At 39.4% G+C, this 27233-nt stretch overlaps 2 protein-coding genes across 10 annotated transcripts in view; one reads left to right on the top strand and one right to left on the bottom strand.

The window, feature by feature from the left end:
- Positions 1 to 14909, top strand: part of COL19A1 (collagen type XIX alpha 1 chain) — a 168176-nt gene extending 153267 nt beyond the window's left edge. For 8 of the 9 annotated variants that reach the window (XM_085056550.1, XM_085056551.1, XM_085056547.1 and 5 more), the window contains 7 exons: positions 1779 to 1814; positions 1962 to 2006; positions 4436 to 4606; positions 5524 to 5590; positions 7409 to 7564; positions 14054 to 14131; positions 14368 to 14909. In XM_085056550.1, the coding sequence (XP_084912676.1) occupies positions 1779 to 1814; positions 1962 to 2006; positions 4436 to 4606; positions 5524 to 5590; positions 7409 to 7564; positions 14054 to 14131; positions 14368 to 14504 (690 nt within the window). In that variant the 3' untranslated portion in view covers positions 14505 to 14909. Of the gene's footprint in view, positions 1 to 1778; positions 1815 to 1961; positions 2007 to 4435; positions 4607 to 5523; positions 5591 to 7408; positions 7565 to 8393; positions 12241 to 14053; positions 14132 to 14367 lie in introns of those variants that run through there. The other variant, XM_085056552.1, reaches the window with a different exon arrangement.
- Positions 14910 to 23872: 8963 nt separating this feature from the next.
- The window catches only part of COL9A1 (collagen type IX alpha 1 chain), a 64023-nt gene continuing 60662 nt past the window's right edge, over positions 23873 to 27233 (bottom strand). The window contains exons 37-38 of the mRNA XM_085056555.1: positions 25680 to 25757; positions 23873 to 24470 (exon numbers count right to left, since the gene is read on the bottom strand). Of these exons, the coding sequence (XP_084912681.1) occupies positions 24286 to 24470; positions 25680 to 25757 (263 nt within the window). The 3' untranslated portion in view covers positions 23873 to 24285. The remainder of the gene's footprint in view (positions 24471 to 25679; positions 25758 to 27233) is intronic.

Here is a 27233-nt window from a genome sequence, read left to right as displayed (position 1 = left end):
AAAAAAAACTGTAAAAATATACACTAATCTTGTGAGTCAAATGAGATAGGACACTGGTTGGTAGGAGAACACACAGAAAAAGAAAAAAGGGCAAAACAGGCTCCAACTTAAAGTTTCAGAAAGTGATTTAATTACTTAACAGATTTGGAGGATAAAATGCAAGGCAAAAATAAACTTTTCATACATTATTTTGTTCACTCCCCCCCTCCCTCTTACAAACTTGTAGTATTCACCCCCTTTCTTCTTTTATAACCAACAAGCCTGGGTAGGGAATCAGGGTGTGGGGGTATTTTCTCAGTCCACAGAGCAGGTCCATAAATCTATTCATCACCACAATTCTTCTACTACAAATACTCTTTATTTCTACTTATCTCTCTTTTCTCTTCAGACAGTTTGTCTGCCCTCACCCTCCACTCTCTTAAAAAGCAGTCTCTCTGCTCAGCCCCCTTTGTTCTTTTTAAACCAGCAACACAGACAGGGGCAGGTTGAGGGGTCCTCTGGTCAGTCCAATCAGGGAAAGAGGTTCTCTACTTAGCCAGGGGTCCTTCCCACGAGAGACAGTCCTCTGGGAACTTCTTTGGCATGGGTCCAATCTCACAAGCAACATCCCGCCCGAATTCTGCTGCAATGTGAGTCTTTTTGTCCATAAAGTGCAGACTCTCCCAAGCCAAGGCCATGCTGCTTTCATCCCAGGAGCAAGGCTTTTCCTTCCTTTGCAAGGCCTCTGTAGGTTTAACGCTTTTGAGACTCCAAACTGGATCACAGCTCTCTCCAGGCATCCACCTGCTCCTTTGGCATGGGCTGTGGGTTGATTTCTGCACTCTTGTGAATTCCATGGGCTGCAGGGGACCTCCTGCCCCCCATGGCCTTCACCATAGCTAGCAGAGAGTTTTCAGCTTCAGCGCCTGTAGCACTAGGGCACCTCCTGCCCCACCTTCTTCACTGACCTTGACATCTCCATGCTGTTCTCCCTCTGCATATTTTCACCTCCACCTCCTCCTCCTCCAACTACAAAGAAGTGAAAGAAAGAGCGTGCATGCCTTGTTTTGATTTCTTCTTAAGTATGTTTTCACAGAGGCGTAACCAGCACTTCCAATTGGCCCAAACTTAGCCAGCAGCATGTCCATCACCTTCAGAGCCATCAGAGATTGGCTCTGCTGGACTTGATGTCAAAACTTCCAGAACTTTCACTCAGGACACACAGGAGCCATCTTTGTGCCACTCCCTACCCCTCAGACACCTCCCCAGGCCTACCACAACAGCTTCTGAGGGGTCCAAATTTCTCCTAGATGTTAAAAAATACTTTACTGATGTTTTAGGCCAATCAAAACCACCACAGAAGGAAATAGGTTTAGCCTGGGAGGGCAAAACTATGCCCTGCTACAAGTCCTAAGGACCAAAGAATGGATCTGGACACAGAATAGTAAGGCATAATCTCTGTAACAGCAGAAGGGCAATTTGGCATCAAGACTAATATCTAGAACAAGAAATCTCTCCCATGGTTGCATTATGACTAGCTGGGACTGAAAAAATGCATATATATGTCCACAAATATTTCACATTTGCAAATTTTCCCTATAATTTGTCATTTGAAGTTGGATGCTCATTAGACAGTTGGATGCTCATTTCATGAACATCTCGATGCTCTTTGTATTTCTATATTGTAGCCACACTAACTGCTGCTTCTCCAGCTTCAGAATATTTACTGATACGGCACTAAACATTGAGCTTTACCCTTTATTTTTTAAAATACATAAACATATTAATTTTTTTCCCAGGGAATCAATGGAAAAGATGGATTGCCAGGTCCCCCGGTAAGAAAACATGCTTTTATGTGTTTTATTCTTCACAGATACTGTAGCTCTTAATCCTTGGCAGTTGCTTTCTATTCTGCTAACATATGAATATACAACAAAGCCTTTAATTGATAAGTTTATATTTTTTCAAAAACCATTTTTCAGGGTGCTGTGGGGAGACCAGGAGACAGAGGACCCAAAGGAGAACGTGTAAGTCCCTATTATGATCACTTTTTTTACTGAGCATCTAAACACCTCATCAGCACCTGTCTTGTAGGCAAAATCAAGAAATTAATTCTCTGTGAACTTCAAATAGTCACACAGACATCTAAGAGGTTTAGTCCTAGACAGCACTTTAAGGAATTAGAGTTGAATTGGCTTCTGCATTTAGATGAAAAACACATTTTATAGACTTTCTAACACAGTTGGCCTGGACAGTGTAAACTGATCAATAGGTGAAAATTGGAAAGCAGCTAATCCTGTTGTGTTGTTGTCAGACTTTGCAAAAGCTATGAACTTGCCCTGTTGTCATCCTTTCAATGTCACAAACATAAATCATGTTTTATATAAAACAAGCTTGTCACACTTGGGCAGCAGGAATGCCAGTGCAATACCTGACTGCTTTCCAAGCTCTTCAGACAGTTCTGTTCATGGTAACAAGATCATGGTGAGCAGGAATGATTACAGGAGCTGAGAGAAGAGGTTTTATATATACATATGTATGTATGTGTGTGTGTGTATATATATGTATATACACATATGCATCTATATGTGAAAGATGATCTTGTTATAATGTTGCTAAAGTCATGATGTCCTAATGTAATGGATACCACATTTATTTGATTAATCAGAAAAGTGTCTCCCTCTTTTATTCTGGAAAAGGAAATGCTGCTTTATGACACTGAAGAAACATGAGAGTTTAACTATTATTACAAAAACTATCCCTTAAAAAACTAACTGTTTGCAGTGTTCAGGTTTTGCCTTTAAGGATACAGGCCTGCATCTGTGAGAGAGACTGCAATGATTACAGAAAATAAAGTCAAGGTTTTCTTGCAGCTATTATTATTACTGCTGAACTGCATGCTCTTTCAGTTTGAGACCAGCTGTTGTAGTTACGGAAAAGAGAAGCATCAAAATTGGAAGGACAGAATAAAACTCTTGAGGTTTTCTTGTCTAATGTAAGAATGTCCTCATAGAATGCATTTTAAGAAGGAATAAGCCACCTGGGCTGAAATAATCTCATATCTAATTTGAGTGACTAAACACTGTTGTTATTACTGCTTTATGAACTGAGTGGCAAACTAGCTGAAAACATGGTTTACACAAATCAGTTTTCATGTAATTTCAACAGATACAAGTACTAATGGCTGGATCATTTATTGCTATTATCTGCATACCTCAATCACAGAATGTGAACCCGCTGGACAAGAGCAGGTAGAAACCCAGGAAAAACTGCGCAAGATAAAATACAAAAGATAGGGGAACACTAGAAAGGAGAAGGGCTGAATAAATCAGCACCTTAGGCAGTGATCACAAAGCACAAATGTCCTGAGTTTTGTACAATTGAAAGTAGAACGTTTAAAGGGGAATCTCGAGGAAGATATGACCTGGTTTTATGAACTTTTACAAGGACCTTTTTCAAAACACAAAGAAAACACTGGAGGCAGTTAAAAATGTTTGTTTGAAAAGTTCCTGTAGTATTTGATTTGCCTCCTACACTTTGGCAGCCTGTAAAATGGGGGTTGTTTAGAAAGAAAGAAAGCATCAGATTCACAGTGCCATAGCACCATGGTTCTAGAGAAACCCGCCTTTATCTCTAGTAGAAGAGCTATCTATACCTATTTTTCAGGGTTATAAATCTGAGAAATTATATATAACAGAATCATAGAAAGGCCTGGGCTGGGAAGTGCCTTTAAATATCATCAAGTTCCAACCACCCTGCCATGGGTAGGGACACCTTTCATGAGACTGGGCTGCTCCAAGCCCTATCCAACCTGGCCTTGAACACTTCCAGAGCTGAAGCATCCAAAGCTTCTCTGGAAAACGTATCCAGTGCCTGACCACCCTCACAGTAAAGAATTTCTTCTGAATATTTCATCTAAACCTATTTTTTTTCAGTCTGAAGCCATTCCCCCTTGTCCTGTCACTACATGCTCTTGTTAAATGTCCCTCTCCAGCATCTTCCTAGGCCACATTTAGGTACTGGAAATAACTTTGATGAACTAAAATTTTGTGTAAATGAAGACATAAAATAGGCTTCAAGGGAAAGTTACAGGAAAAATCCTGGTGTCTTGTGCCTGGGTGAATTTGAGCACCTAAATTTTACTTATGCCATAACTGACATTCGTAGATGTCTGTATAAGGGCTAAAAACTTTCTATACTCAATTTCTGTCCTTGAAAAGTCGATTAGAGAGTCAAGCTTTTTTTTTTTTTTCTTTTGTCGTTGATTTCAACATCAAAAGTGCAAGAAAAGAAAAAGTATTTTCAGAGGCAAGGTTCAGTCTGTAAAATTACCTTCCCTGCATTAACTCAATCTGTTTCTGAACAGGCAAGAATTTTCTCTTTAGCATTCTCGAGTGACTTTTCAGGTTTCTTCCTCTATGTGCAATTGTTTTCTTTCTGCTTTTATTTTACACAGGGAGATCAGGGTATTCCAGGGGACAGAGGTCCACAGGGTGAACGAGGGAAGCCTGGCCCATCAGGACAAAAGGGGGATGTGGGTCCTGTTGGCCCTCCCGGAGACAGAGGCTATCCAGGACCACCAGGTCATCAAGGTCCCCCAGGTTCACCAGGACCCCCAGGGTTTCCAGTAAGTAAATATTGGTTTACCTTGGTTTCTTGTGAATTCAGACAGTTTGAAGGTAGCAGGTGCTGAGTGGTGGAAATTCAACTGGGCAATAGCACAGTATTAGAAAAACTAAGGATTTCCCTCAGATAATCTCAGTGTTCAGTTAAGGTGGAAAAAATACACCCAGATGAGGCAGTTATTTTTAATTATTTTTTAAAACATCTTCTATGGATAAACTTTAATTATTTAGCTCCTGCATATCAATATGGCTACTCAGTACAGTTAATTTTCACATTTTCTATAAGCTTAAGAGCTAAAGTCTAAGCCTTTGCAACTGGGAAAGAAAAGGAGGCAGCCAAAATGAATTCTCAGTAGAACAGAAATCAGCATTTAAAAATACAGTGAAATGCTGCTTTCCAGTTGTAGATATCTTGATTTGTCTGCATGTACACGCAGACACACACATCCATGTTATGTGTCCTTTTTGACCTCAGTAAGATAAGGTAAAGTTCTAAACCAATTTTCCAGTGAGGTTTCTGGTACTGTGGTTCTGTTCTGGTCAGCTGTGCATCAGGGCAATTAGTCCCCAGGGCAGGTGAGGAGCTGCCAGATGGGAAAGACGAGTAAAGCAGAGTGGTGTCACTGGACATCCTTACAGTCTTGTGTAAGTTAATTTCCATACAGATCACATCCTGCTCATCTTGGCAGCTGGGAGTGCCTCTCCCACTTCAGGCCATTAGTGTTTTTATAGTATTATGTATTTGCAGTGAAGTGGCCTTTGCAGTTAAGGAAATAACACAAATATACTAAAACACTTATTTGTTAGTGAAAGGTTTATATTTGTAATGCTAATTTGAGCATTTCTTATTTTTATAGCATCATAAAGTGCCCTCTGTATGTTCCTTCTGATACATACAACCTTTCTTTTTCCTCATCAGGCTGATGCAATTTCACTTGAAGAAATAAAAAAATACATCAAACTAGAGGTTCTTAAGGTTTTTGAAGGTAAGAAAAGGAAGTATTATACAACTAAATCTAAAATTCTTCTATAAATTTCTTTACATGTCATTTAACTTAAGTTGGACTTAGCAGCTGCCTTGTTGATGTAGCTATGTTTAGTAAGTCTACTTTACATGATTTTGTTCAATTAGAAGTCACAGTATCTGTTAACCAGAGTATTTCCTCATGTAAAAGATTAGCATTGAAAGTAGTGTGCTCCAAATCACAACTGCAAGCATAGGTATGTATCATTGTAGATACATTTATGTATCATACATTACTGCAGATACATGAGTATCTACAACATACCATTAGGACGTTTAAGAGTTACTAGAGCAGACACCATAGAAATACCTAATTATTTTACCCACTTAGTGGCTGACTCTCTAAATGAGACAAAGGCTTGATGGCTTTCAGTCACATAGGTCTAAATTGCTGAGCAGCTTTCTCAGCAAATGCTCCTGCTGAGTTCCAGAGCTCCCTACCAGACCACCACCTTCTGGCACAGTTTTAGGCAAGTACCAGATTCAGCCAAGGTCTTTGTGTTATGTAAGATTTCTTAGATGAGTCCTTAATCTGAAAAGGAAATATTTTTCTTCCCCAGCATTCCCTTAGTCATGGTAGAAAAGCTGTGGCTATGATAGGTGTCTGAAACAAGATATACCACTTCACTGTAGTTTCTTTTCCATTGAAAAGTGCATTTCTTATATCTTCCTTATCCTTTGCTATTTTGTCAATACAAGCTGTCTTTTAGGGATAAAAGAAATTGTATAAAGCTTGAGACTTTTTAACCCATTCAGGCAGTTTTTCACTTTATAGCAAGGCTACTATTTTGTGTATTTTCACCCTTCCCCAGGGTGCTACCCCTCAGGAGTTCAACCCCCTATGTATTTCAAGAGCAGTTTCTTGAATGAAGTCACCTTCTTTTCCCATTCAGATAGAATGGTAACAAGCATTTAGTCTATTCACAAAGAGAAAGTATTAGAAGGTGCCCTGCCTCCAGAGAATGATGCAGTTTTATCTTCATAGCTATTCCATTTTCTGCACCTTGCTAGTGTTCCCACAGGTCTTCCATATTTGGCATTTTTTCCCTTGTGCTTACCTTCTATCAACTTCCTTCTTTTTTGTTTGATGCCCACTCTCCTCTGTTCTAATTTTTTTCTTACACCTTAGAACTCCACCACAATACATACCCACTAAATTGTGGAATGTTTAGGGATTTAATATGGTATAAATTAGACAGAGTCAAGGTAAGTATCTATTTTATCTACCTCTAAGGAACACTAAAATGTTACCAAGGGCACTTTATCCCAGCAGCATGAACATTTCTGTTCTGAAATATCTGCAATTAATAATCTTTGCTGAGCACTTTCAGGTTTTTTACAACTGTTTTTAGGGTTCCAGCACATTCTAAGAACTGTTTGCAGTATTTAATCTCTACTTTGCAGCTTAATATGAGTTACAAACAGTTAAGGTAGCCCTCCATCAGTGTGTTAAGTACTAATTATTCTGTCTGTTTTAAATACTTCCATGAACAGGAGTCAGAAGTCATTTAAAATATTGGAATACTTTAGTAATAGAGAGTAGTAATAGAAACTTTAATACAAATTCATTCTGATTATTTCAAAGCCTATAGACTCAGACATGAATCTGCGTTTGAACTGAAGTTGCCAGTGTTTATTGGTGCATTTAATACCTTGACATTAAGAACGGTTAAACACCTTACTTTCAGAAACTTTAGGTGGGGGGGTTGGGATTTTTTTCCCATTTTTTGCATTTTTAATATATTTCTTACCCACTTTTTCTTGTCTTTGATTAATGAAGAAAGGATGGCTCAATTTGTATCCCAGCTGAAGCTGCCTGCTGCAATGCTTGCCTCCCAAGCTCATGGAAAACCAGGGCCGCCAGGAAAAGATGGGTCACCAGGGCCACCAGGAAAGGATGGTTTGCCAGGGCCACCAGGAGAACGTGGAATTCAAGGTAGGAATTCCAAAAAATGTTCCTGTTAGTTGTATCTTGAGATCCTTATACACTTGCTAATAACAATTAAATAAGCCAGGATTACCTATCTAGCTTTCTAATGATTAACTTTTAAACTTATGTACTTATCTTTTTCCAGACCAGATCTAAATATTAACCCATAGTAAATGTGTGGATTTTACTGATTAAAAACTCCTAATCAGTGCATTTTATTCTAATCAGTTATAAAGTCAATTATTGACAGATATTTAAATCTGACAGAACTACTGTAGCAGTTATTATCTTTTCTATAAAATACTTGAATAAGGAAGAAAAACAATGCCAGCACTGTAGCTATTTAGATCCAGCTTCATATTGAGAGACCATGTTATTTAAGAAAGAAAATTTGATCTCCTAGTCTGAGTGCTTTCATCCTGAGACAATACAGGGAAAGAAAAACTGAAGGCAAATATTCTTCTTTAAGAAGCAGTGAAAACTGAAGTATTACTGAGTGAATTCTTCCTACGGTGAAGGAATCTTTCGTCACCAAAAAAAAAAAAGAGAGTAATCAGTTTTTCACTATACTCCAAACAGTAATTTGTGCATTGCAATACATTTGGACAGTATAGGACTCTCTTTTCTCTGAACTGTCTTTTACTACAAAAATAGCTTTTAAGGATCCAGGTTCATTGTAGTTGTGCTCTACTGCAGAGTCAGCCTTTCAGAGATTAAAAGGAAGAGGAGAACAGACTAAAAGGAAAAAAGAATTTATCAATTAATAATATTTTGTGGGTGGGTAATATGTAATTTGCAGTTTATCTGTAGGTAGTTCTTTATTATCTTTTGTTAGTTTGGTCTGCTCTGGAGTCAGAGCAAGTCAGACTGGAATGAAGAACATGAGAGCAAAGCTGAAGATGTGTGGATCCTAAAGCTATCAGAAGAATAAGGACTTACTAACACTGATAAGCGCAAACCCCTGACAGAAGCTTGAAAAATGTGATGAGCTCAGAATGAGAAGAACAAGAATAAAGGATCAAGGAAAACAATAAAAGGCTTAGAATCTTACAACACTGACTTCATCGTTACCTAAATATTCAGATCCCTGCAAATAGTCACCTTCAATGTCAGTGCCAGATTGTTCAATGATGATGTATGTACTGGATAGCCTCAGATGCCTCTGGGAAGTGAAACTTTGCACTAGAGTTCATTTCCAGATAGTGAGCATCAAGACTAAAAGATGATAGCTATGCTTGAAAAAAACCAAAAAAGCTGCTTTTCCATAACTTATGCTTAAGTGAAATAGTGCCCCATGTACACAGGATTTCCATTTGCTTTACTGATAATGCTCAATCCTTCTTTTTGTTTAGTAAAAGGTAAGCTAAGTGAGAAGCATTTGCTTCTCTGATGCATCAAAAGATATATGAAATTACACTTCCAAGGAAAGACAACCAAAAGTTTACTTTGCCTCCTTTTGTATGCTGCGAATAAGAGAGTCCTGTAAGAGGAGCACACTTAAAAATATCCTTCACACCTTCCTCACACAGTTGTGCCTGTGCATGTTAGTGCTTTGTGCCAAGAGTAAAAAGAAATTCAAATCTCTGAGCAGATTGAAAAGTATCCTTTTATATTCCAGCTTTTCTTCAGCCATAAAATACATAGCAAACAAGACTTCTTGGAGAAGCACATTACGTGCATGTGTGGCTGAGGCCATCAAGGTAGCATGCTGTGTGCACAAGTCCTAATACACACTTGGTATTGACTGACAGACACTCCTTATTATATTTCTCACTTGGGTGCAGCCCAAATAGCCAACTCCAGGGATTTGCTGTGTGCAGTAATACGTGTCTGGGCTGGCAGACACTGTGTCCCACACAGACAGTGAGAAGTAGTAGATGCTTTTGGCAAGCAATTAACAGGACCTCTGTGAATAAGTCCTGCTTGTGATGCTGCATGCAGAGCCTGCTAAAGCCATCCAGCTGGAAAGGCAGATGCTACTGTGTGTCTGGGGAGGTGTTTAACCTCATTTGTGGATTCACAGGAGTCTGTCCATGCACCTTGAGCATGGTACCACTTCCCCTGGAAACTGGTCAGGAATTATTTAGCTGGACTCTGACAGAATCTCTTTCTGCACAGCAAACCAATAGGTAGAGGGTTAGTCCCAGAAGCAGAAAACACAGATATTAACTTTTGGAATTGTAGGCATGGTTTTCAAAAACTGTATTTAAAGAATTGCTAGACTCTTATGTACAGAGTCATTCCCTTCTAAGGAAGTCCAGAATTTTTACCTGCTGGCCTTCAGCAAGGTTGTTCATACTGTTCACCAGATACTTCCCAGTGGTCCGGGTAGATACAATTTATAGGATGGTCTCATTAAAAGTATAGCATGCAAGCAAAATATAACAAAGAATTGCAACTTAAATTATGAAACACATAATTGGTATTCAAATAGCAAATGCAAGATTTTTGTATTTATATATATCTATATTCATTTAAAAAATAACCAATGGCATGTGCAACAGTAAGCTGATACTCTGAGGCAGAGTTACTGGTAAAATGTACAGCATCTCCTTAAGGGACAACAGACGAAACTTTACTCTATATGAGTTTTAAGATATGTTAATGTCTCCCAGAGAATTAGAAGGTTTCTTTCAAGACATTACAAAGATATAGCAATGTCATCTGTCTGCAAACAGTCAGTCAGCTTGTCATGTGTTGGAGGACCTAGCTCAATTAACTCCACTGACTTAATTGGATTATTAAAATTATAATAGTAAGTGAATTTTGGTCTATTAGATGAAATGCACCTCGGGATAATTTAGCAATTGAGAGATCCTTTGTGTTAATATGACTTGATTTTTTTCTCAATAGAGAAAAGATTCCATTCTAATTAAAATTCACTCTTTTTATCAAATTAGGAAAATAGTTCTTTATAGGTCCTCAAACCTTTTGGTAGCCTTGAGGAATCAGACATCACAGCTCAGAAAATAAAAATACCATGCAATGAATAGTGAAAGCTCCTTATCTTTGTTGGTAATCTATATTGTGAAGTTTATGTCTCTTCTTATAATTATTAATTTGTATGGTGGAAGCATGTAGAAACCTTGGCTGACATCAGGAACCCATTGCAGCGGATGTTGTCTAGATGCAGTCACTCATCTGAAACAGCTGCACTGGTTTCAAGAGATACCTCCTGTAAAATGTTCTGTGCTGTGGAAAGAACTTTTTACTTTGATTGAAACCCAGCTGCTCCCTCTCAGCTGAGAGAGCTGTAACACACAGAAGGAATTCGGAACATGTGTTGGTGGCTGGATGAGAGGGCTTTATCTTAGCACCCTCTCTTTTGCTTTACAGTCTTTTTAAGAAGACAGAGTATTTGCACCATACAACACAGTGGATACTTTGGGCTTATTGATCCCTGTTTTGTTAATCTCTTTTCCTTGTGTTTGTATTAAAAAACCTCAGATTTCTCTATGTACTTGACATGTTAGTTTCAGGTGCTGCATTGTTTATGCTGATGGAAGAGGGTCCCCATGATACAGGTGGAATACCTTCTGGAGCAGTTTAAGTCCCTTTTACCTCTGAGCTCATAGACATGAACTTGTGTCATGTCCCTGTAGAGCTGAGGGTGTTGCGGTAGTCACACTTTTGACCGTGATGTTTGTGGGGAGCACCAAACTGAGAGCTGTATTCCAGCTGTTCCTGCTCATCTGTGAGCAGAAGCTCATCTGTTTGAGCAGAGCTCATCTGTAACAAACTTGCTACATACTGCTACCAACTGTTTACCAACATACTACCCATGTTGGGTACCTTTTTATAATAACTGAACTTTGGGTTTGCAGAAATCACAACAAAACTTCTGAAACCCAAGTGAAGGGCTCTGCTAAAACACTTATCTTTTGAATTAAGCAGGTGCCTCTTACGTGATTGTAATTCTACCATGAAAGTAGATAGCATCTTATATGTGCCTTTGCATTAAAAACAATAAATCAAAATCTGATTTATGTGTATGGTAATATTTTCTTTGACTTTGTATGAGTTTTTCAGTCTAAGCTCAGAAAGAAGGTGATACACTCTGGAGGTGTAATCATGGCCCTGCTTCTGAGCAAAATATACCTCATTAAAAATCAAATCTTTTTCTGCCAGAATTACACATTACATTGTTTGCATTGTTTACATATAAGTCTGTTCATTAATACCCTTGCATGAAATAAAGCCTTACTGTTAGACAAGATATCTGGGAATTTTTGTATTAAACTTCAGTGCTAGCAGAACTTACCTGCCACTGTGTACAAACTACTCCCTTGCATGTGTATTTGTGTATTTGGATACAGCCAGTAATGGTTTACCACTACCCTGGCCCATGTATTTACATTGACAGGCTGCTCTTTGTCCTGTTGTGGGTGGTTATTTCCTTATTGTCTTGTATTCCAGTGATGTTTACAGAATCATTGTCTATCTCGCTCATTTTCAATTACGGTGTGTCAGAGACCTGCAGTAAAGGTTATCAAAGAGATTGTTAAATGTGATATATGGTATCTCTCTTCTCCATAACTAAAGAAGTGCAAACCAAGTGATTAGTGTCAGCACTCCTTTGTAAAATTACAGTTAACTGGGTTTATAGTGAGAAATGCAATGTAACTGTTGACTGTAAATTGAAAAACATTGAGAAATACAAAATAAATAGGAAATGTAATGGATCCTGTGGTTGCATTGTTGAGCTTTTCAAAAAGTAGCAATACTACAAGTTGCACAAGATTTTTCAGAGCAAACCAACTTGATGTAGTTATAAATACTGCTGTGGTCATTGGAGAGTAAATCTAAGATTAAAAATCCGATACAAATACCTGCATATTCCTTCTCCTGCGTCTTTATAGCTTGTGTGTGTGTATATGCCTTGTATAATTTTGCTTAACACAACTCAGTGACCAGAATGCATGGACTGCATGATTAATTTAAATTTGGGGTTCTGTGAGGTTTTAAACTGTCTATTTATTTTAGTTATGTTATGTTATGTATGGCAGTCTGCATGCATTTTGTAATGATTTTGCCTCACTGTAATTTCCTTGTTGCGGTGCTGAGAGAAGAGCAAGATGATTGATGCTCCATTTTGAAAGCTGGAATGATTGCAACAGATAACAGACTTTCTACCAAAGTGTATAATGAGCTTGTGTGCAATAGAAAGCTTGAATATTCTGTGTACCATTCCTGCTGCATTGTGTCTGTTGTAACAACCCTGAATTGGTACCCACAGCCCTCAAAGTAATTTCCTTCTGGAATATCCTGTAGGGCAGTAGTGTTGCCTTAGACCATAGCCCACTGACAAGACAACCTTTGCCATCCACCTTGCCAGTGCCAGTTAATCTTCATGAGACATCAGGTGGATTCACATGGCTGTGGTCTTCTCTTTTAATTCAAACTAAGTTACAGTTCTTCACAAGAGGAAGAACTCTATGCTTTATTGTATGGCATAGGTGACACTAGAAATATACTGGTTCCTGAAGCAGGACAAATTTAATTCCAAATGTGACCAAAAATCAGAAAATTAATCTTCAACTTTTGTCACCTTACACGCCAGCATCTGAGGGGCTGGGGACAGAAGAGGGTTTCCTTGTAAGCCCTTTTGAAGTAAGGGTTTGTGGCAGGTTTCATGCTTGTTCCTTTAAAAATGCCTCCATCCTCTCTCCTGCATAATTTACATGATCTGAACAAAAAAAGGTGCATTTGTATATGGGTTCTTAACTTGAAATAATAAGGAAAATGTTTTACCAGTAGCCTCTGTTCTAAAAGAGCCAAAGTGTTTGCAACTAGTAAACTTTCTAAAAACAGTTCAAGGAAAAAGAAAAGGGTTGGGCATGAATTGCAGCAGCTGAGAAGGTAGAAGCTATTTAGATAAATACAAAACTATGGCCTGTGAAGAAAAAGGACTCAAGTATTCAAAATATAATTAGTAATCATACCTTGTAAATAATATGCAGCTACTTGGGTCAAAGTAAGCTTCAAACCCAAAATCTGCACAAGTTCCAAAGATGCCTCATTCCACATAAGGGCAGCTGGGCAACCCTGGTCACAGAGTGGTTCTTTTCTCGCATACAGTGGAATGTCTAGGCATAAAACTACCAGTTTCCAGTCTCTAGTCTAAAATGTGCAAGTGTAAGGATTTATGCAGAACAGAGAGGATAGAGTCTGCATTTGGCTCTTTATTAGGGGAATTTCAGGAAGGTAACTTAAAATCCTGGGGAAAGGTCCAGCAAGTGAACAAAGCAAGAGTCCTTTGACAGAGGATGCAACAGTTACTGCTAGAAATGCTCATATTTTCCAGAAGGAATTTATAAACTTAAGAGCTGTCTCGGAAAAAAAAAACCCACAAAACAAACAGTTTCTGAAAAAGAGAAGTGAGCATGTGCTTTCCCAGTTATATTTGTCTTGGTAATTTCCTGTCAACAAGATGTAAAGAAGATCACTACTTAAAATAAGAGGGTGCTCTTATTTTCATATCTTTATTCTGTGTAGGTTATAGAGGACAGAAAGGGGAAAGAGGCGAGCCTGGAATTGGACTGCCTGGTAACCCTGGATCACCTGGCCCTGCAGGTACAAGTCTCCAGATTTATTTCTGCTATTGTTATTTATGAACTAACAGGCCTTTCTCCTGTTTTTAACACTGATTTTACACTTCCGCTTTTCCTCCTGAGCTGGGTCATAGCATGAGGTCACCCCCACCTGCCTTCTCATGGATGTGCTGGAGTGCAGCTGATGTTGGTGATGAAATGCAGGGCAGTGCATGTGCTCTGCTGAGGACTCTGCTAATTCTGCCTTTGTTTCACCAGCTCCTGGCCTGCCAGGCCCACCAGGAACACCAGGCTCACCAGGACCACAGGGGCCACCTGGAGCCAACGGGAGATGCAATCCAGCAGATTGCTATTACCACGTGTCACAGACTCGGTCACGGACCAGCAGGAAATAAAAACCCTTCTCCCCAGACACTTGGGTTCACAGTCACTTTCCACTCTTCCCAATAAGTTAATTTAATTTTTGAAATATTTGGTGCATTTTTTTTTCTCTTGACACTGCATGGTATATAGATGATTTGTAAGGCACAAAGTTGAGCCTTTTTCTATGTTATTTGCAGTGTCATAATGATGACATGATGTCATATATTGTCAAGAGTGCATTCCATGTGTTGTTTCTCATATTTATTTTGCTTAGAACAGAAAATAGGCCCAAATAATGTTCATAAACTTCTTTCTTCAAACAAAAATTATTTTATTACAACTTAAGACATTATGTATGCCTCCATGTGTAAGCTGGCTTTATTCTTCTTGCTGGTGGTGAATTTGAAATGGAAAAAATACATTTCTGAAGTTACAAAGCGTATTTGTTCATGGCGAATGTGGGACCTGAGCTGGAGCTCTGGGAACTCTGCTTGGACTAAACATTCATGTCCCTCAAGGAGGCTCCAGCACACCTTCTGAAAAGGGTCTGCCATGCACCAGGAATTCTGCCTGCAATTTCAGTCACATCCAAGATGGCAAAGAAGGAAACAAAGATGTGTTTATGATCTCCTTATCCCATCCAACGATGAGCTTCAGACTGACTGGAAAATCACTGTGTCTCTCCTGACTGGATTTTGTCCCAGCTAGGGGCTTGTGTTTTCCTTTAGTTTTGGTTATGTATACCCCAGATATTAAATGCAAAAGGCTGCTGGTGGTGTTCCGGACTGAGAACTGGCACATCTTCTAACCATTATGTGGACTGAGTAAGGCTACTAAGGGCTGAAATCAAGCTACTCTGCCATTAAGTCTGCCTACAGCAAAGGTGACCCTTGCTTTAGAGCAGAGGGTGGTGAGTACATAGCTCAAGAATGGAACTTCACAAAACCCTAATCTTGGTGGTGGCACTGTTTCCCTCTTCCTCTTGCAATAGCCACTGCTGATATAAGCTTGAGAAGAATATGTAGAGTGCAAAACTCACAGATCCTAATAACTGGTGGCAGAAAATTTCTTGAGTTTAAGAGAAATTCGGAAAAAAATTACAAAACCCTCCTTGAAAGGTGTACTACTTACAGCACAATAGCATCCATTTTTCAGGCATTCAGTAAATGGTATAGGAGCAGACAATGTCAATGATGAACAAAACAGAACAATGTGTAAATCCTGTAGAGCTCAAAGGATTGAGCAAAAGAAAAGCTGGAGAAAATCAATCACACAGAGGTTGATTCTGAAAAGGAGGGAGTAGGGGTGGCTAAAATTTAACTTCTGATTATTAGGAAACAGGTGATCGTAGGTTAGTCCTGTGGAATTCCGTACAGTGCAATAGCAAGTGAGGGTGCTGTTGAGAGAACACAGACATTTATGACCTACAACCTCAAAATGCATCTGTAGTACACAGCCATACTGAGGGCTCTTATCCCATTGATAGGAAGTCAGCCACTCTCCCACATCAGACAAGGAAGTGGCTTTGATGACTTCATGCTTGAGCAATACTGAGCTGCCAAGAAAGCATTCCCAGATTGGAAGTGCTGGCTTCCAGATAAGCTGTTGTGATACATGAATCTGGCTGACTTCAGGGTTTTGCTTAAAAAGAGTCAAGGAATGACTGGTGGGAGTCTTTAGAAAAAGAAGCACATTGGCATTTGTTCTGAATAGAGTTCCTAGCACTTGCACCCAGAGCAGAGTTGCAAGATGAGAGCAAGAGGTGACAGAGTTAACCCAGGCTTTCTCAGAGGGAAAGCACGCATCCCTGATGTGTTCATTGTTAGGTGTTTGGAGGAGAGGAGGTGCTTGCTACAAAAGGATGCTAAAGGGAGCACAGGGATGCAAGGCTGAGAGTAAACACCTGGGACAGGAGAGGGCAGAAGAAAACCTGAGGTATACCATGAAACCATCTCCTGGAGGAGCTGCAATACACCCTGCAGCTGGGGACCCTGTGAGGGGTCAGGGTGCTAGCTGTTCCCTGTGAGGATGGGGAGAGGCAGGTCCAAGCCCACAGGCAAACACAGTCCTCAGTCCTCACAACTCCTGTTCTTCTCAGCCCCTCATCCCTCGGGAGGCAGTGGCTGCCCCTTCTCCAGGCGAGCACATCCTCGGCTCTGCGGGATGCAGGTGCATTTGGGACAAGCAGTGCTGCCTGAGCTTAGCTCAACACATGCTGCTCACATTCCAGAACTGCTGTGCCTGTGCAGAATGTTTTGGTTTGCTCTGGGGAATTGGTCACCTTTCCAGATCTGGTCCTCAGAGCACCGAGGCTGTGGGAGTGCTGGGGATGGTGAGGCAGCTTGAAACCGAGCACTGAGGCACTGACTGCTGTGCCAGAGAGTAAAGCCCTGTACCAACATAGGTCTCGGTGTCTAAACATGGACACCAGAGGAGGAACAGCCCCACATACAGGTTTCCATTCTCTGAAAGGAACTGCTGGTCAGGTATCTTGCATGAACATTTTCTCTTTTTTTTTTCTCTTTTTTTTTTTTGTTACTTTTCTAGTAATTCCAATATATGTAATAATCTAAACATTTTTTACTTCATGAGTTAATTTTGGACTTCATTTTCTGTGGTGATATTGAAAAGGGTGCTGTCTTGTGGTAGTATTTGTGTGACTTAGAGGTTCCAAGCAGCCCTGTCCTGGAAGGCTGTACATAGACCCTTGCGCCGCCTTAGTGGTATCTGTATATTTTGGGGCTTTTAGCTTGCTGAAACCCAGCATCTGTTATCTGCCAGATGCAATTGCTGTATGTTAATTTACTTGAACTTATTGGAAAGCAGAACATTTTTTATATTTGAAGTTTTATTTTTTCATCTATGTTTCCTACAGATGCCTTTTTCTTTTTATAGACTCAAGCATAAAGGTCTTTCTAAAATGTATTTGAACTCTTTCAGTTGATTTGCAGATAACTTTGATAATTATCTTGTTGCATTATTTTTATTTTGCTAGAAGCCCACTTTAATTTTCTCATGTGAGAAAACGGGTATTTTTTAATATGGGCTATCTCAATACCTATTTTAAGATGCCACTTTCTTCACTGGGATAGAACAGAGTTAATCCCAGCTTAACTTTATTTCACACTGGCTTGCTCCTACTTCACATTTTTAGAATTGAAAGTGGAATGTAGCTGGAAATATGCTTCTGCATGGTTTTCAGGTTTGGCCCCTGAAATTTCTTTGGAGTTTCAGACTGGTGTGTTAGTTTTTGGGCAGGAGGCCAGGGAGGGAAGAGGGGGTGCTAATCTATTTTGCTATTTGCTTTATCAGTTTTGTGTCTGTTTTGAGCAGCTCATGCAGCAGTAAGCACTGCAGGGAAATACACACGAGGGATTATTTTTTCCAGTCACATAAGGTCTTTTATTCTGCTTTGGGTTTGCTTATGTGCAACAATCCTCAGAAGTGAAATTACTTTGACAAAATGTTTTAAACCTTTCTTAAAAGCTCTCTAAGCTTTATCCTAGCTGGGGGCCAGACTATTATATTTTATGGCAAGTTGCTTTATCACCTATTAAGAATGTGTTGGGATTTTCTTTAAATGGCTATGTACAGAGCTACTCAGTTTACCTAAAGAAAGTATGGAAACTTGCTAAGAGGGAAGCTTTCCCAAGGCTGCCACAGACCTCTTGCTGTCCACATGGTGGAGTGAAAAACATCCTTTCAGTACAAAGGTTACTGCATATGCCCAGGCATAACTTGCCCAGCAGCCCAGGAGCTGACCCAGCCATGCATATTCTCAGCACAGCAGTCAGTATTTCTGATTTTGTTCTTGAGACTGACTTTTTTCTATGTTCTTTTTTTAAACTTCTTTAGTTTGGCATGGCAATATTTGCAGAAATGCTGCCTTTCTTGCATAATTAATGTCAGATAATATTGCTAAGACTTTATTTGTGTTTATTATTATACTGTGTTTTGTGTATGTTACAAAAGAACATGTAGTGGTGGGACATCTCACTTTCAGGCATCATTTATGTTCCCTGCAATGATGTTTGTCTCCAGGGGAGGAAGGACTCACCTATGGTTAGCAAAAACTACAACAGCATCCTGTGCACAATTGGGCAGCAGTGCAGCCTGGAAATCTTTTGAGAACCAATATTCTTGTCTTAAACTGGATTTGGTTTCAATGCTAAAAGAGCACTGTGATACAGAAGCAGGATTGATTATCCATCCTTCCCTTATGTTTGATGGTTGTGGGTTATGACAGATGTTAGATATGCACAGCTTTGTTAAATAAGTGGGTTTTTTAATTAATGGATAATCACACAAAATATTTTGGATCTTCTTCTTTTTCACAAGGGTGAAATGTTATTTTTCATGTCTGTGTACACTCATTTTTTTTCTTCTTTTCCTGAAATGTTTATATGAAAGTCCTGTAAAAACCCCACTGGCTAAATTAGCATGTTATAAACTTACTTCTCCAAATAGGCTACGTAAAACCAGTGCCTAATCTTGCATTTTACCAATGCAAGATGTTAGAACAGGAAAAGTAACTCAGAAATCAAAACGTTGGTTTGGGGTGTGTTTTTACTGAGCTTTTCATCGTTTCTGGATGTATCAAGTAATGCAAATTTTTCTTGAAATCTGCTATGTTCACTACTGGTCAGTTTTACTGGACGAATGTTTAAATCACCTCCATGCACATAGGTGTGTGGAGGGGCCATGGAGAACAAGTTTAACCCCCTGACCTTGTCATGGTTGGTATTTAAGTGGAAAATTCAAGCTTCAGGATACCTTAAGGAAACGTGATTTTCAAATATTAATTGCTAACATGACAGATTCTAGACCAAAATAAGTTTGTAGCTAAAAAGATTGGAGTCTACATGTCTTTTAGCAGTTTTCTTTCTGAGTCTGCTATTCTATAAACATGAGTGCATTTAATTACTTACTGCAGTTTTAATGTAAATATATTCTGTCTCCAGTCAGAATGTTTGAAGGATTCTCAATGACATACCTTGTTTGTATTCTTTCATTTCTGAATTATATGCAGCTGTCACTGAACGAATCACAGAACATGCCAACTGGTTGCTTCCTTCCTTATATTTTTGGTGTGCAGCGTTTAAGGTTCAGTTCAATGTAAATTTATTAGGTGGATGGAAAATAGCTTTTTCCATTATTATGTGGCCATGTATATCTGAAACAGAATTCTGGATGGAAATGGAAGTGTTTCACATACTTTGTAGCTCTGTCAAAAATGTCAGCCTTTCCTTTTTTGTCAGATCACCAGAGAGAGGATGCAACTGCAAACAGGAGAAAGGAGAGGCACAAAGCCGCTGCAGTGAGCTCTGGGGAATGGTCAGGGTGGATTGGCTGAATCTGGGTGGGTCGGGTTTTGACCACACTTGAGTCAGGCTTGTGCTTTCTAAGACTGGTGAAACTTAGGGCTCTACAATCTGGAGGAAAAAAAAAAAAAAGTAGTGAAAAACCTTGGTCTTTATATGTATATAATGTATGAAAGTTCATACATTCTCTGAATGCAAATAAATTTCCTGCCTGAGTCGGACGTAATCACTTTTATTCAAGCATTTGATTCACTGAACCATTTAACTTTAGGGAACTTTAGGCATTTTCATTGTTCTCTTGCTGCCTAACTCTCCCAGGAGGAAAAATGCCAGTGGCATTTAAAAGAAGGCTAGCCAATAATTTGACCACTAACTTCATTCTCTTTCTTTCAATTTCACAGTGACTTCAGCAGGTTTGTTTTGTTCATTGTCTGAAGCTGCCAGGTTTATTTGCCCTTCTGAATGCACAGGCAGCAAGCAAAACAACAGGAATAAGAAAAAAGTGAAGGGAGGGGAATAAAACTGAAGCTGTAGTAAATCATATAGTGGTAACATGCCCTAGAAAATATAGACATTTTTTCTCTACCTGTGACCCATGACCAAAGGAGATGCAGCAGCTGCATTTTTTGAGTAAAAAGGAAGCAGAGGCCACACGGCCAAGTAATAATACAGTGATGAGCAGATCAGGCAAACACATTTCATCAATTATCTAAGCAATTTTAAAATATTTGCCAAAATGCAGTATTTGTATGTGGAACACAAATGCTCTGTTCTGCCAGGACAAACTGAGACTGTTGTCTCTGAAACTAAGAGTTTCTTGGGAGACTTGGTTTCTTGTTCCCTCTGTCGTTCAAATAACTTTCAAAATACCATCTGTTGACACTTTTCCTTTTTGAAGGAATTTTGTTGTAGATCTCTGCTTGGCCCTGGGTAAACTCAGATCATGACTAGGGTATTCAAGGACACAAAACATAGTGCAATCCTCCCTAGTCTTGGCTTCACACATATTTAGGAGCTCATCTAAAGAAACTTTGGCCTTTGTGAAACATTCACAAGATTTTTTTGGTAGCAATTCATATTAAGTTGCTTGAACCCAGTGATGGCTGTGGCAGACAACTTACATATAAACTCATATATTAATTCTGTGTGTATATAAACTACAGATGTATAACACATACATCTCTTAGTGCAGTATTAAGTGGCACTGTTACAAATATTTACTAATAGAGCGGTGGAGAGTGGTGTTAAACCCAGCTGGCCTCTGGTCACTAGTGTGGTTCTACAAGGCTCAGAAGTGGGGTTTGTCCTGTTCAGTATCTTTACTAGTGATCTGATGAGGGGATCAAGGGCAGCCTCAGTCAGTTGCTGACAACACCAAGCTGGGCGAGAGGGTTGATCTGCTGGAGGATAGCAAGGCTCCCTAAACTGAGGAATTTGGACAGGCTAGATTGATGGATGCTGAGGATTGCCTCAACCCATGTGCAAGATCTTGTCCTTGGCCTTGTTGAACCTCATGAGGACCCCATGGACTCACTTCTCAAGCCTGTCCATGTTCCTCTGGGGCATCCTTTCTCTCCAGCGTGTTGACTGCACTGCACAGCTTGGTATTGTTGGCAAACTTGCTGAAGATGCTCTCAATCCCACTGACCATGGCACCAACAAGACAATAAACAGAACCATTCCCAATATGGACCCCTGGGGAACTGGTCACCACTTGGACATTGAGCCAGTGACCCAAACTCTTTGAATGTGACCACCCAGGTCCATCTGTCAAATCCATGTCTCTCCAGAGAGGGAGACACTGTCAAATCCTTTGTCCACATAGATTATGTCATTCCCTCTTCCCTCATCCACCACCACTGTAACCCTGTCAGAAGGCCACCAAATTTGTTAGCAGTGCCAGGTTAACAGACCCAATAATCCTAAAGGTGTTGTCCAACCTAAACAAGTCTATGAACTGGTTATCATCACTATTTTCTCTGGGTTCCTGCCTACACTGAAGAAACTAAAGAGCTAAAATATATATCTATCACAGTGCAATTAAACCTCCAGAATCAGAAGCGGTGACATAAATAATGATGGGTAAAAGGGATTTTCACTAGTCTTTTGTTCAATAGTCTCACAGAATTTTATGATGCTCACTCTGGAGGAGATGAGAACAAGATGTACTCAGAATTTCACTGAGATTCCAGGAGCATCTGGTTAGAATTGGTGGCACACTGACAGTGGCTTGTGAAACCTCTCAGTCTCTTTGCACTGTGTCTTCTAAATTTATTTTAAAAGCTAGCTTTTATCTGTATCACCATAGTCAATTCCTCTTTGTTTTAATTTCTTAATCCTGTCTTTATTTTCCAAATCTTATTTTACTTGAATGTGCTGTTACTAAAAATCCAGTCTCTAGTATGTTATAGTGTACAGACTACCATCTGTCAAGTACCTCTTTTCCATTCTTGTGTTAAGATTTGGAATTGAGAATCAGATTAACCTACACATCCCATAAAGACTTAAAATGGGCCTGAGGGTTTTTTCTTCAGTTCTATATTTAAGTTAAAACTGTGAGTCAGCTTGAAGGCAGAAAATCTGTCACAATCTTAAGATGTCCACTTATAAAGATTCTGCATTGAATTGACTCTCAGTGTTGAATTTGTTTGATTGTAATAATTCTTATTTGGGTTTTGTACATGAATATTTTTGCTCCTACATGAGTTTCCTTCCATTGTGAAATTTAGTGCATTTTTCAGACTATATTTTCTAAAGCACTTCACAATTGTATTTAAATGGAGGGGGGAGGTGCTTATTTTGATTCGTATGTTTATGCATTACATACAGAAAACAATGTTTTTGTTCTGTTATCAGGTGGGATTTTTTCTTTTCAACAGTTTTACACACTTTATAGTCAAAATAAAAGTTTGCTGGTGAAACTACAGTTTTTTTCACTAGTCTTTTATTTGTTCCACCACATAAGGAGTACTTTGAGGACTTTGCCCTAAGTCAGTAAAAACTGACCTAATTCAAAAACTTTTGAAAACACCTTTACGTGTTCCCCAGCCACTCACCTTGTGTGAAATCTTCTGGATTTGTTCATCAACAATTAAATTCTATGCACTTGCCTATTTTGGTGACTTCTTGCAGCATTTAATGTAGGAGATCAGTTTGGTTTGAGGGAGATTTAACTACTATTTTTTTCAGTAATTCCTTTTGGAATGTACATTATACCAGTATTTTCCCTTCAGTGTTCTCTTACATGTTATATGCAAAATGCAGAGCTCCATGGATTGTATTATTTCTCTGTGTTGTCACATGGCAAACAAGTCAACTGTTTAGAACATGACCAGACAGTTAAGGGCTAGCAAAAAACCCATGCTTAACACAAGTGTGCTAAAGCTTATCTGGGAAAATTTGGATGGCTAATAATGAAAAGAAAGGAAATATAATAGGATGGTTTCATTGTTGTCTTGGAGAGATGATAAACTTCAGAGAGGTAAAGTCAAACGACAAATTGTTTAATTGATGCAGAGAGGAGCAGAATATTGACATTGCACATTTTCCTCTAAAAACTCAGGATCTGAAAAGGCAACTTGGGCCAGCTAATGGCTGCCTTCTGGCTGTTCTGACTATCAGTAGTGAATGTACCCACATGTAAAACACCCATATATTTATTTATTTATTTGGGGGGTTGTAATCTTTTATAAGAAACTGACATAGTTCTACGACTTCAAACTCCCCTGACAGTTCCTACTAGTTTTTTATTTTAATTTCACATAGACGGAAGCAAGATGAAATGGGCTTTGTATGAAATTACAAATGCAACATAAATTGGAGTCAAAAATAAAGAGGTTATTCCACATGGATTATTCATGAGAACCCAGTGATTGTACCTTTACAGAGATGGGCAGTTAAAAGGTGCCAGGGGTGGCAAGTTTTCATAAGAACAACCTTCCACTTGGGTTTCTGTGATTGAATTGAAGAGCTGAAGGAGCTTTACCATATTGGGTACAAGACATACATACACTGAAGTGACTGTACATGAAGGGTAGGTGCTAGAATTTATTTTATAAGTGTAAAAGAATAGCTACAGCTGCAGTAAATAAACTATCATTTTTTATTTGATGGTTGAAGACATGTTTCACTGTACATCATACATAGGAATTAAGTAGGGGAGGAGAAAAAAATCACAGAAACTCTTTATTAAACAAAATCAAAAATAAAAATAAAAATAAAAATAGACAAGTACCTTTCATTCCCCCCAAAGGGAGAAAGAGTCAGAAGGCATGACCTGTGTATTTCTGTAAGCACCATTATTCCAGCTTGTGTTGCTAAGTACTCCTTTTGGAAGCATGTACAACCACCACTGTGTTAAAAACACCTTACTGAAAACTTGGTTAAAAGGTTTGTCTGAGTCTGCATTTCTCCTTCATCCGTTGTTTTGTCCTCAGCTGCCTGTGCAGGATGTAAGTTGATGCTGACACCGTGTGGCACTTGCACTGCCCACTCAGGGCCCTTTCATGTTCTTTCCCACTCTCTGTCCTGCCTGCATCCTGCAGGACGCTGGCTCGCAGTACCCGGGAGGGCCAGGAGGGCCGGGGGGACCAGGAACCCCAGGCTGCCCGGCCACCCCAGGGGGACCTCGGTCACCATCACGGCCTTCCCTGCCGTAGCTGGCTTTGCCTGGTTCACCTGGAAAAGAGGATGCAGGCCTTAACATGGGCAGCACGTGATTTGCTTAGCATAATTAGCTATACTGAACATCCTGTCCTTAAAAGCTGTATGAAGGTGGCTTTTCTCTGCTCTCAGGGGATTCCCAAGAGCAGTGCTAACTTACAGGGACAGTTTTCCTCTACCAGACACCCAATCTGCAGTGACACAGCTACAGCAATGACATTTCAGTGCCAGTGGTCTCCAGCTGTACTGGTGCAGGTCTGCTGCTGTACAAAGCTCTGCAGGGCACTCAGCCAACCCTGCTGCCAATACCTAGGGCAGGGCAGATGCTACTTGCTACCACAGAGTTTCATTAGCTCTCTGGAAAAAGATGTATCAATAATTCATTTTTATTCTCCTTTCAAATGGTTGGGGAAATAGACGTATAGATTGGATCTGCTGAGCACTAAAGTAGCTTTTTCCTTCTAAATCAACAAAGAGAAATACAGTGATTTCAGGAAGCTTCTTCCAGTGACAGATTTCTACAGAAAACAGCTCTGAGTTACACAGACATCTTTGGGATCAGTAAATACTACACTTTTTTTTTCCTTTTTCACAAATAGAACAAAATTGGGTGGTTTCTCTCACATATATAAACACAGAAATGTGCTGTAGAAATACTGATGGAAATAACATCTTTATGTTCACTCCCTGGCCACTAGAGGCCAGCCATGCTTCATCCATCAGCAGGAATCTCTCCAAGAGCCCTGTTATACAGCACTAAAATTAATTACCACAGAAATAAAACAATATCATAAATTATGAGTGAAGATTTTGAAGACTGCTGTGCCTGCCAGTGAGATAATCTTGAGGCTGAGGCCTTTTTTTGTTTATTTTTATATATAATCATATGTGTATATAATGTATATAAAAATAAAATTTGTATCAAAAGAGGCAAATTTTATTCATGTATTTTAATTGCCTCCTTTTTTAATGCTTTCTTTACATTTTTCTTAGTATTTCTACACCAAGATAAATGAGGTGGTAGCTTTCTGCTTTTTACTAAAAAGAGTTTTTAATTATTATTTCTGACTGAATCACCACCTATTAAGTCAAAATTATGAAGCACTGTAATTTGGAAGTTTATTGCTTAATGGACTCCTTTTACCTTTTCACAGTTGCTTGAAGTATCAGTTCTGAGTATATTTTTACTACATCTCTTCTTTATCCTCACCCTCTTATATTTACCTGGAAGACCTCTTGGTCCAGGATAACCTTTCAGGCCTCTGCCTGGAAATCCTCTGTCTCCTCTTTCTCCTGGTTCACCTAAAGCAAGTTCATGAAACATTAGTTATAGTCTGACTGGAGTATCATTTTCAGTAAATTCCCTTTCAGAAGTGAACAGTTAATAAGCAGAGAATTCAGCTGGCTGTGTGTATTCTTAGCATCTTTCAATGACGTCCTGACACATCCATGTAAAATGTTTAGGATTTGATTGGGTTTTTTCACCCATTTGAGTCATACTCAGAAGCAGACAGGTTGGAGGGGGAAAGAAACCACCTAGTAAATACCACATTAAATATGTCACAGTCTATATAATAGGAACAAATCAAAGTCCCAGGACTTCAAGCTCTTTGGAATCCAGACTGAGGTTAGTGGCTTCTGCAGAACCATGAAAGCTCAGCTAAGAAGTAAAAATTCCCAAGTGTTGGTCCTCAAGACACGCAGTGCAGAGGAGAAAAGAGAAGGTGGCTGCACAAGTGACAGTATTCTGTTGATATCCACATAAGACACTGTTTTACCTTCATGAAATAAATTTTTTAACATGTAATAGTATCATGGGAACTTTCCTTTGGTGGACACCCAGCTTTTCTTCAAGCCTGTATCTTGCTCCAAACCGGAATCATCTTGGTAAGAGGAAGCGATTTTGTTGCTTGTGTTGTAAAGCTCAAATTCTGTTCAGTGTTACCTATTCTATAACACTATAAATATTCCCAACTGTGAATACCTTATGTTGGTTTTGGGGTTTTTTGCCTTTTTTTTTCCTGCAAGTCAAATTAGGCAAGTTTATGCCTAATAACATTTAAGTGGGCTTTATTTTTTGCTTCTATACTGTCTTGTACTGTGGTGAGGAAAGTTAGATTAGACTGCTAGGTTTCTGGCTTGCCTTGAAATGGCACAGTAGACAATAAGGAAGCTCTGCAAAGGAACGTAGGAATCAGCACAAGAGTCCAGGTTTTATTAAAAGATGCACACAGGGCACTAGAGGGGGAATCTTATCTCCATGCTTCAGACTACCTAGTCATCACAGAGATCCAACCTGTCTTTATAAATACAACTACTCGAAGCACTGGTTCAGGTTACCCATATGTACTGCTTTTTCCAGCTACCCAACACTGTGGAATTTTGCTTACTCCTGGTTATCCCAAACATCTCCAACTTTTTATTTCTGTTTCTGAACAGAAATACTCCTTCACTACCCCAGATTGCTCATTAACGTCACTAAATCTCCTTCCTGGAGACACCTCTTTTTGATTCTGCCATTGTTGCTGCTGGTAAAATCATTGTACCTTTGTGTCTCCTGCTGTGCTACATAGTTACACTTTGCTGTGTTTCTCCTATTTATTGTGACCTTTTTTAAATCCATTCCCAACATCTTCTTCCTCTTCCCATTTATCACATGTCCAAGTACCCTTCTGCCCTCACTCCAAATCTCAGACAGCTCTCCAAATGGATGGTAAAAATCAGTTGACCCCTGTGACTTCTGTGGGTGAGCATTCACCACCTCCCTTATATCTGTAA

This window comes from Lichenostomus cassidix, chromosome 3 (genome assembly GCF_008360975.1).
Source record: "Lichenostomus cassidix isolate B80296 chromosome 3, HeHo_3.0, whole genome shotgun sequence".
Taxonomy (NCBI): Eukaryota; Metazoa; Chordata; class Aves; order Passeriformes; family Meliphagidae; genus Lichenostomus; species Lichenostomus cassidix.
The sequence above is the reverse complement of the archived record's forward strand: the minus strand, read 5'-3'. Positions and strand labels throughout refer to the sequence as shown.